At 41.4% G+C, this 10,994-nt stretch overlaps 1 protein-coding gene across 2 annotated transcripts in view; it reads right to left on the bottom strand.

Annotated features, from left to right (window-relative positions):
• Positions 1-1,912: 1,912 nt before the first annotated feature.
• mxi1 (max interactor 1, dimerization protein) overlaps positions 1,913-10,994 on the bottom strand; it is a 30,734-nt gene continuing 21,652 nt past the window's right edge. For both annotated transcript variants that reach the window (XM_080881373.1, XM_080881374.1), the window contains exons 4-6: positions 9,065-9,179; positions 6,837-7,035; positions 1,913-5,939 (exon numbers count right to left, since the gene is read on the bottom strand). In XM_080881373.1, coding sequence (XP_080737499.1) covers positions 5,776-5,939; positions 6,837-7,035; positions 9,065-9,179 — 478 coding nt within the window. In that variant the 3' untranslated portion in view covers positions 1,913-5,775. The remainder of the gene's footprint in view (positions 5,940-6,836; positions 7,036-9,064; positions 9,180-10,994) is intronic.

The raw sequence follows: 10,994 nt of genomic DNA, 5'->3' as shown, positions 1-10,994 counted from the left end.
AAAGTCTTCACTTCAGTCACATCTTGACTGTGTGGTTTCAAATCCACTGTGTACGCACGTCTAATTATTTAAAAAAGAAAAGAAGTTTAAATGTAAAAAAGTCTTAGTTAGTAGATAATACTGTTCATTGGATGTTGGATGTTTTTAGTGTACGTGCTGATATGTAATGTCATATAAATATGTAGCACTGGCGTTGTCTCACAAAATTATATATTCAATCGGTGCGTGTAATGAAAGGATCAGAAAGATGAACTTGAAATTTTATTTATTTTTGAGCTTTTATCCTCTAGGTGGCAGCATTTTGCACAGTATGAAACTGATAAGAGCTCCCTATTAGATACCACACTGACAACAAAATGGCTTTATCATAATGTTCCAGATTAGTTCAAAAGGAGGACAGAAAGGACGTTCTGTCTTTCAAAAGATGGGCAGAAACACGAGTCTTCTCTTTTTTTGCAATTTCATTCTTGTGACACACGCTGTGCCCGATAACTGTGAGATTTACTGCGATGCAAGACCAGCTGAAAGGCATTATATTCATTATATTTTCAACATGCATTCACAAAAGCCATTTAAAAAAATGAGAGTAAACCTGCAAGCGAAGAGTTTGTATTTTACTACTTTGTCAAATACATATAAAGACAAGCTTGTCCTTTCATCATCAACAGTTTCCAGGTTGTTGTTTGACTTTAAAATATCTTTTATAGTTTATAACAGTCATCGCTGCCGATGGGAGTAAACGCTGATGTGGAGTTCTAATCAAAACCCAGATTATCTGTAGCTACAGAGACTTTCTCATGAGAACATCTTCTTATCACACTTACACAGTGCTTTTGTACATCTTGGGAAGTCGTGCTTCGGAATAGTTTCTTACAGGCTCTAATCTCCTAAGAATAATAATACATGCAGCAGATGTTAGTGCAGTGTGTTACAGATGGGGGGCATAATCTATTTCTCCCTGCCAGAGTCCTGTGAAACCATGGACATCGTGTCACAGATTTATAACACATGTACGCTGCTGGCTCTACAGTTTAGAAAAACACGGCCCCTAAAAGAGATGCTGAGCAGCATCACTGAACTGGATCACTTTCTGACAGTTATTGTTAAAAATCACTTTGCATGATGAGAGTTCATATTAATATTGTCGCACATTTCAAGACATCCAGTTTGACGTGGTTTATAAAAGGCTTTATGAAGGATGTATATAAACAGAAGCAGTCAAGTTACAAATTAGACTATTTATCAAGGAAAATAATCAACCTGAAGGTCGGAAATTTCAGGTGGGGGTGGGGGGTGGGGGGGGGGAGGCCTTTGATTTTGATTTGGATGATTATGAGACAACATAATCTAGTTCGGCTTAACAGAAGTACTCAGGGTTCAGCTGGTCTCAAAGCAGATGAATGAGCTGTGTCAGTTTCGGCTTGTGACTCATTAAACTGTAGACTAATCTTCTTGCAACCTTTTCCCAAAGGATTCCTGTTTGCCTGTCAGCTATAAACAGTTCGAGCCGAGTTATCATTGCTTCTTATGATGTTTGATTAATATTTAAATTAATGGAAGAGAGATAAAAATTAGAGAAATCTAAAAGAAATGCTTTTTAGTAGAAGACCTTTTCGTTTTTATGAGCTGCTACAATTATCTTCTGACTCCTGTGATTCATCGAGCCACCCAATAAAGGGCTTCAGACATTTATGTTCTTAGTCACATCTAAGAGACACTCTTTCATTATGAAAATGACACATCACTTGTGGAAAAAAAATTGCTGCTTTGTCGAGATTTGTGCACATGTGGTAAATGGGAATCATGTGATTAACAGGTGACTTGTATTTAACTTGGCGTAAGCCATTTGCTTTACAATACATTCAGCAGTGACACACTTCACAGTATTAAAAGCTCGGTTCAGTCCTTCAGGTTTGAAAATCTTGGTGTTTTTATTTTAAGTATTGCATCATCAACTTACACAGCTAGAATCGTCATCAGAGTGCATGTTTTACAAAGGATGGCCACAGGTTCAGAACAACAGGAGGGCTCCCTACTGCACTTGGGACTGCTTGTTTGGTTGGGCTAACTTGACTTCGTGGACCCGTTTGCTCAAATCAACCCCCTGAGAGAGACTGACACCAGAGTGGAGTGGGGTTTTACAAAGGACACTGCAACTTCCACTTCACGGGGCTGGTGCACTTCTGGCCAAGCTGTCCCCTAACCACCACTGAAACCTTAAACACAGGTAAAAATACAACTTTGTGATGAGGATATGCTAATGAATTTTGCAGCATGGCCAGAAATGTTTTGTCAGACCTCTCAATCAGCTGATCCAGGACTATTCTGCACTGGACTGAACATCTTTTGTTTTTGCATCGTACGCTGAAGAGCTTGTCTTTTTTTAAAAATGACAAACAGCCTTCAGAAGTGTGATATTTACTGAGTATCAAAGTGGCAAACAGCCCACTGACATCTGTGCAGACTAGTCATGGACTAGGTGCCTTTCTAAAGCTCAGCTTTAGTAAGAACACAGAGATCACACACATACATACACCCATGCACACACACATAGTAGACTCACATGAGTGAGGACAGACCTGGCCTCAGTAAAACCAGTTCTTTTAGTGTTGTTTTTGTTTTTAACCCGTCCTGGAATCATCTCGCATCTCAGCATTTTACAACGTGGGACAAAATGACACACATTTTGTGATAAACACTCAGTTTGTCCCATCATAGTAAAACACAACATTGTGTACTGTGTGAGCAGGTTAAAACACTGCAAAGAACTGATCGAGGTCTGAACAAGAAGAGAAATTCATTTGTCGCAGAACACTGAGACCTTTGTCGTGTCAGCAGTGCAGTTTCATAAAACCAACATAAGAAGAAAGCAGAAACAAAGATCAGATAAAGGTAATAACTTAAAACGGGGCAGAATAAATGTAAACTGTCCTCCACAGAGAGAGAGAAAGAGATAAAGAGAGAGGACACTGAGGTGTTCTGAGGTGGTTTTGGCTTTTTTTTTTTTTTTAAATATCTGAGCACCAAAAGTGGTGACTTTCTGATTTAGTGCCAAGTCCAACAACCTCAACAGAGCTCCGCAAAGAGCGTACATGTCGAACTCTACACTGTAACGATGTCCATCAGAGAAACCGAAGGTTTTGTTCTTTTGTGTTTTTATTTCTTTAAATGCTCAGTCGGAGGAGTTGTAAATGTAAGACACATTTTGTCAACTAAAACAAGTCTAATAGAGACTACAATCCTCCTAATAGAGGAAAGCGGAGTTTTAGACCCCTTTTATTTCATAGCAGCCGGCTCAATATTTGCCAGTAAAGTCTTGGCTATGGGTGAGTCTTGTGCAGAATTAGCTCCCCTCAGTACAGACCCAGAAACAAAGTCGAGAGCATTTCACCTTGCGACAGCAGAATGGGTATAAAGGTTCAGCCTGTGCTCCTGTTTCAGGTCTGTGATGCTCCTCACAGGCCTGGTGTGTGGCTGGGGAGTCAGCCCCGAACAAGGCTGGTGACTCTAAACAGGCGAGGCTCAGCACTAGGAGCAGCTTACGGGCCAATTACATTTCAAGTGTCCATTGAATAAAACAGCAAAAAAATGAAAACAAAAAAATGGCTACATTTTCTTAACCACTCTCCCACCCACCCGGCAAAAAATAGAAAGAAAAAAAAAAAAACAAACCTTAACAATAATCCATAAAATATACATTTTTTTAAAATAAGGAGTGAGGAATAAACATCAAAGAGAAGAGTAAAATAAGACAGAAACAAAATAAGTTAACCTTCTCCCCATTGTGTGTTCTTTGAGGGATTGCAGAATAAATATTCATCATATTCTTAGTTTTTTTTCTCTCACACACAAAATAATGGTTGGCAGCGCAACACGACAGTGGTAAAGAAAAACAAAGCGAACTGCAGCCGAAGTGCAATTCTTAATGCCGGTGGAGTAGGGATGGAGTACATTGACATCATACAACCCGTTTTCTTTTTCCAACACTTCAAACTTTCCCTCCACAGATCACCTGACCACCATTGGAATGCCATATAATATATTTTTTTTCTTTTTACTTAAACCGCCATTCACAAACAAGAGAATAAAAACTGTCTAATTGATTAAAAAAACAAACAAAAAAACAAAAAACAAACAAAAAACAAAAACAAAAAGAAAACAGTGAGAAACAAAGTCTGCATTTTCCAACAAATGCCATTTTAGATCACTGTTTACAACTGGATGGAAAGTCGTTCTACTGTTTCTATCGAGGATATCGTTCCTTTTACCTCCTCGGGGCGGGGAGCGGGGACAGAGAGGGTAGCGTTTGAACGTTTCCATCAGCAAATTTTATCGGAGGATAAAAATTGTTCTAAACTTTCAATTTAAAAATGCACAATAAACACAGGTCAAACAGCAACAGAGGCAATAGTTCTATCTGTAAGCACTACTTTTTTTGAACTCATTTTTAAAGTTTTATTTATTAAGCTATCTGTATGTACAAAAAAAAAAAAAAAATGTGGACGGTCACATGAGTCTTGAGGGAGAAAAAAAACAAACAAAAAACGGGAAGGAGTTCAAACTGACGAAACAAAAAACTGCACGAGTTATTGCTTGTTACTGCTGGAGAGAAGTTGGACATCTGTTCCAAAGCTTGTAGTTTGGATTTTTTTCCCTTGTTGCTGTTGTTTTTGTGTGTGTGTGTTTCTTCCTTCTTGGTTTGTGCCATTTCTATGGACAGCTCTAAAGTAGATAAGTGCAGGATAGCTTGTAGTAGCTGCTTGTCGAGGGGAAAGAAACCAAAACACACGCACACGCACACACACACACACACACACACGCACACACACACACACACACACACACACAAAGTTACAATTTCCACTCTTTGAAAATGCACTGAGCACCCACATCCGACAGGAATGTTTTCTTATTTTTTTCCCTCCGTTTTTGTGGCTTGTTTTCCTCCGTGTGTGGTCGGAAACAATCACGACAGATGCGCTTTGTTCGCTTTAAAAGCTTAGTGGTGGATCTGATCTGCTTCCCCCATTGGTTGGTTGGTGGGTTTATTTCACAATAGCACCAATTCAAGGGTCAGAGCTTCTGTGGTGTAGAGCACAGGTAATATGAAAAGAAAAGAAAAACCTCGATAAGACGAGGAAGAAATTCAGGGCTGCGGGGACGAGCTGTGTAGATATGGCAAAGTTCAGCCTCAATCCAGTCCAGATTTAGCCAGGCCCAACGCCAGAATAATAAGATATAGGCAAACACCCACATTAGACAGAACCAAACAGACAATTATATTAATTAAAGAGCATTTTAGTCATATTTGGGGCTGTGTAATTTGAAATACATTTGGGGATTTTAAAGGTGTGTGGAAATAGCAGATAAAAATCAACAGTTAATTTTATGTTGTGGCTTCAAACTTCAAGATGATGTCTACGTCTCTGCTCCTCCTTTTAAAATAAGATTTGAACCAATTGGCAGTCTGTGTCTGGGTCCCTGGTGTCAGTGTTGGTCGGAGCGGTTCAAAGTTCAGAGGCGAGAAAGAGCTCTCACTGGAACGCCTCCGAAAGTGGGTTGAGCAGCGTGGAGGGGAAGCGTGGGGCAAAAAAAAGAAAAAAAAAAAAAAAAAAGGCTGGGAGCAAAGGGGGGACACTATTAGCTGGGTGCGTGCCAGTCATCGGAGATGAGACTGGATGTGTGTGTTTCATAGGCATGGCTGGATGGATATAACAGATGGGAGGGCAGGCGAGTTTGGCAGGAATGTGATGGTCACGTCGGTGGGGCGGGGCTCTAGGAGGAGAAGGCAAGTTTGACGCTGCAGGAGGAGTAGCCCTCATCACTGGCCATGCTCTGGAGGCTGCTGTGGTCGTCCAGGTCGCTGGTGCTGGCTGTGCTCACACTGTCCAGCTCTCCATGGGAGAACTCCGTGCTTTCCACGTCCACCTCAATCTCCTCTGTAGGATGGAAAAATGATGAAAGGGGAGAAGAACAGATCAATTTAACATATTTCCACTTTCATTGAGGATTATTAAGAAAACTATTCTCTGCTGATACTTTATTTCTGGATATTTTAAGAAACTTCCTACGTTTTATATTGTTTGCCATGTTGTTTTCTCCTTTGGATAAAAGCGGTGCCAGAAATTTGTTTGTTTTGGAGTTTTTTAAAGATACAATATCTTAGAGAAAAGCCTTACTTATACAGCAACATGCTGTACTGTATGATGACACAGTATCTTACACAGTATCTGGCTTGTGCCACAGCACTTTATGAAAACAAAAATACAGAATATGAAAAGAAAGGAGATTGTAGTCAGTTTCATTTTCAGTGGTTAAAATTGTCACCTCACAACCAGGGTGACACACTAATGATGGCTTTAATGCTTCTCTGTTAGGTTAGAGTCATTTTAACATAAAATACAAAGGAAAACATGTCCCTCATACTTGACATCGTTACAAACAAACAGACACCATGTTGGTTTTGCTTCAGTTCAGGAAACATTTTGCATTTTAAATCTGATGTCCTTCATCAGCACCTCGACATGCAGTCTCAGAGGAGCTCTGACCAACCCAACCTCAGTGCTATAAAATTAGACCGACAGCAGCTGGAGGCTCTAGCTGTTTTCACACATGCACTGCAGTCATGACAGAGGTGCATGTGAGAGCACAAATGTCCAGTGTACTCATACTAGAAATGAGCTGTTTTTTAACCTGCTGGCCCCCTATTGTAAAGTCCTTGTGATGGCAGATAGCGGAGCGCAGCTAATACCCTTGTGAATTTATCCATGTGTGAAAACATGTTTTGATAGCCGTGTAGATGCTTAATTAAAAATCATGCATGCCACCTTACATACCTTGATCAGAGTCAGAGCGGTCGGAGCAGAGGGTGGAGCCCACACTGTCCATGCGTATCCTCTCTCCCTCCCCTGGGCTGTTCTGGGCTGCAGCACCACTGCCTCCACTCAGCAACTCCAGCTGACGCTGAAGGTGCCTCTGCTCGCGCTCCAGAGACTCCAGCTGGTACTGGCTCTTCCTGTCCGCCTCTTCAAGTTTCTGGTGAGGTGAAAGAGAAGAGGAGAGGAGTCTTCACCAAAAGATATTATAGACATTGTGTTGTGCTAAATAATCATATTCATGACTTGTAGAGATCATTAGTTATAAAAAACTTTACTGTCTATGACAGGGAGGAAGAAAGACATTCAGCTGCTTTGCAAAAGAAACTCGATCCTTGTTAATACTTTCTGAAGTCTTACTAGCTTGTAAATGAATTCATTGCTTTTCAAGGCTTGCCAATATCCTGGAGAACGCACAGGAGGGTTAAGTGTGTAAGCAAGAGGAAAGCCTCATAAAAATAATGCTGAGAAAAGAGGTTAGACAAATGAATAGCCAGCAAAGAAACAGGCCTTTTTCATACATTCATGTGAGAACACAAATGTCTGAATCAATGGGCTCAGACTAAACGGACTTTTCTCCGCCAGCTCCCCACAAACTCTGGTGTCAGATTGAGCCCATGTGAGAACAGAAAAGGTAATTGTCCAGAGAATTCACAGCCATCGAGCCTCCATAAAAGGGTGTGAACAAACACATGGACAATGCCCCAGAAGCTCTTTAGTATTCAGCAAATTAAACAAGTTTGTCCCCTCGGATTTTCCTGCTGTCAGCGACGACACCCCTAAATGATTTTCCTCACCTGTCTTGTTTACACCGTGTCGGCTTGTTTACGCCTTGCACCATTATGATACAAATGAAGGCCGTGGCAGGGCCCGATACAGCCACATTGTGATGTAACCTTGCAGCCTTATGTCATGGGTGCCAACATTAATGAGCGTGACTCCCAGCGACAGACCAAAACAATAGGCCATCAATAAGCGATGAAGAGACTCAAGTTGACAGCAGCAGCAGAAGTGCGAGCGGCAGAGCTGGCGGAGGCCCACCTCAACAACAATATCGCCTTTGTACATGTCCTGTCTGTTACGTGAGTGCATGCTATGCCTCGCTTTCCCCTTACAGACTGCTCACTCTCAGGCAGTCACATGCCTGCTTTTAAAGTGGATAACAAAGTGTGAAGTGTTACACTGCCTGCACAATTACTGTGGATTCATTTTATCATAAAGGTAAACACGAGTTTGGTCTTTCCAAGCAAAATATTTTTTCATGTGTGACGAATGACATGACACACCATGTCCTAATACTTTCACCTTTCAAATTATTCAGTGATCTATCTAACAACCCTTCATTTGAATAACTGGCACAAAGCCTTGTTTTCTTTTGGGGGGGGGAGAAGTTCTCCAGTCCACAAGTTCTGAACAGAATTTTACATCAGGTGAATATTCGGTCATTTTCTGAGGCCCTTTGCAGGTGAAAGTGTGTGATGGTGTATTTTCCTTCATGATCATGGCATTCTTCAAACAGCAGACGTCTTTCTGAGCCAATGCTTAAAGAAAATATGTCCCAGAAAATAGCAGTGGGTTTCAGGCTTAATTTTAAGTGCATCTCCAAATGGAAAAAAGTCCTTTCTGGCACCTGCTTTGAATACCTTTTTCCCACTGATCCGTAATTGAGTGCCCAGTCTAGAACCAGTTACACCACAAGAAGCCTGATGTTGAACCCAAGACAACATCAAATTACTCGGGCCAAAATACTTAACGGACTGACCGTTCTCAGGCAAGTTCAACTGAAATGCTTTGCCACACAACACTATCTAACATCTCATTCAGAAATCTGTCTAAATGGGGGCTGGTTCTCAGAGGACACCAACAGGACTGGCTCTGCATGAGCACTGATGCTCATTAACCTTTGAAAAATCTCTCTTCGCATATTTTTAACCCAATCATGAGGCACCAACTTGTGAGTCTTTGGTAATTTGCACCCTTTCTTTTCCTCATTTTTTTTCTGACCAAATGAATAATAAGGTTTTCATAGTCAGCTGGTAACCACTCAGTTTAAAAACCTTCAGAAAGGCATCGTCATTAATATCATTATCATTAAAGCTTGCAGTTTCTTTGTTCTGTTTATCACAAAAAAAAAAAGAAAAAGAAAAAACAGGACCAGCTTTAGCTAAGAGCTGGGTAATCATATGTACCTTTATGTGTGCTTTGGCTTTGTTGAGCAGGCCCAAGGTAGTGTGACGGCTGCAGTCAGGTCCTAGGGGTATGAGGGCCTTCAACCGCTCCAGACACAGCCGCAGGTGAGCTCGTCTACAAAGGAAAAAGTAACAAAGAGGAAACAAAAGCATAATTAGATAAATAAAAAAGGAACAATAGGGCAGGGCTGCTGTGTATACAGCAAAACATGAAATACAGTGTGGTAGTTGTTTGTCTTGTTCAATAGCCTCAGGCAAGTTCATGCAGATTGGGGGAGTTCTTTAAACAAAGCATTGAATGTGTAGCCCATTGTAACTATGTATCAAAGGTCTAAAGGCTCTTAGAGGAGCAGTGCACCCTAACAAATAAAATATGGCATCTCTCTTTACTTGTGATGTCAAGCTATTTAAATTATTCGATTTAAATTATTATTTCGTCTGTAACACCCTTGCTTCAGTAGCTAGATGTAGGCAGTATTCTGTTGTCTTTGGGGTGCTGGCCTCCACCCGTGACAGATTTGGCTTGAGTCTTGATCATCTCAAAATTACAGGTCAACAACGAGGAGGTTTATCATCTGCATGTATTTAATAAATCTAGGTATGGATACTTGTCTCGCCTACATTACAATAAGTTTCATCTGGCGATAAAAGGCATGGTGGTGGTATAATGGCATTTCCAGGACCTCTCTCAGCTCATGTAGTCCATCATCCTGACAGTACCTTATTCTGTGACTGAAGACAAGCCCCAGGTACTATCTATCCTGCTAATGGACCAGAGTTGAGAGGTAAAAAGAGATAATTGTGGCTATAACACAATCACTGCTCCATTAGCAGGGGCTGTCTTTCAGCTAGCCTGGAGGGAAAGGTGGAGAGACATTAGGAGGCAGTAGACTTAGTGGAGCAACCAAGACTCAGAAACGTTCTCTTGGGACGCTTACAGGAGACAAACTCAAGGGACCAGAGCAGGGCTTCACTGCACCAAGTTGCAAGATGGGCTAGACAGCTCTCTGCTATGCTCTTTAAGACTGTTGGATACATGTAAGTGCTGCATAGAGTATATCTGTCTGTGTGCATATGTGTAGGGGTGGGGGTCAGTGTGGATGGTGTTGATAAGAACATAAGAGCAAGCCATTACAGCCATTATGCCAGTAATGTGTGCGTGAGTGTGTGCTTCAACAAACACTGCATGTTTGGGGAGGGAACTAGGAGGAGCCCTGATTCAGGCTGCGTGAGTAAAAGTTAGGAAGTCACAACACACAGACACACACAGCCTTTTATTCTGGGAGTTTGCATGATGACTATCAGGACATCTGTCCATTTAATCAGTTCTATTCACAGGACAAAGCAGAGCCCCCCCCCGCCCCCTTTTCCTCTTTATCTGCGTAATGTATATCTGCGTGTCTCATCTCAAACCCTCGTCTACACATACATCAGTTGTCACTTATTCACATGCTACTCGTTTACAGCAGCCTTGAGCGATACACGCAGCTGCACCTGGGAGACGTCGAGGACGTACAACAAAGCACAACATGGCCGAATATTTCTGAGAGTGATTAGAGTTCAGTGTATTCTGTTAAAAGCTATAATCAGGATTATTACTGGATTATGTGGAAATAAGGCATTAAGCGTAATTTGCCATGTTTGCAGTCCAACCATTTTGAAATCAACTGAGCTATGCACGTAGTGTGTTTTCAGCTCTGCTGATATGCCAATATATTATTTATCAGGGAGCTGTTGCTGAAGAGCTGGCACAAATATTAATTCGCGTTACACCAACCTCATGCATGTACACACAAGTCTCATTCACTGCTTTTTTCTAGTCTATATGCAAGCATTTTTCCACAGATGGCCATCGGCTGTCTGGTAAAGAAGCGGTGAGGGCAGAGCGGGACACAGTGCTGATGTGTGGGTCTGTCTGTCTGGCTTGTTA

The sequence above is a fragment of the Rhamphochromis sp. 'chilingali' genome, assembly GCF_963969265.1.
Source record: "Rhamphochromis sp. 'chilingali' genome assembly, chromosome: 4".
Lineage (NCBI taxonomy): Eukaryota > Metazoa > Chordata > Actinopteri > Cichliformes > Cichlidae > Rhamphochromis > Rhamphochromis sp. 'chilingali'.
This window is presented reverse-complemented; position numbering and strand designations above follow the sequence as displayed.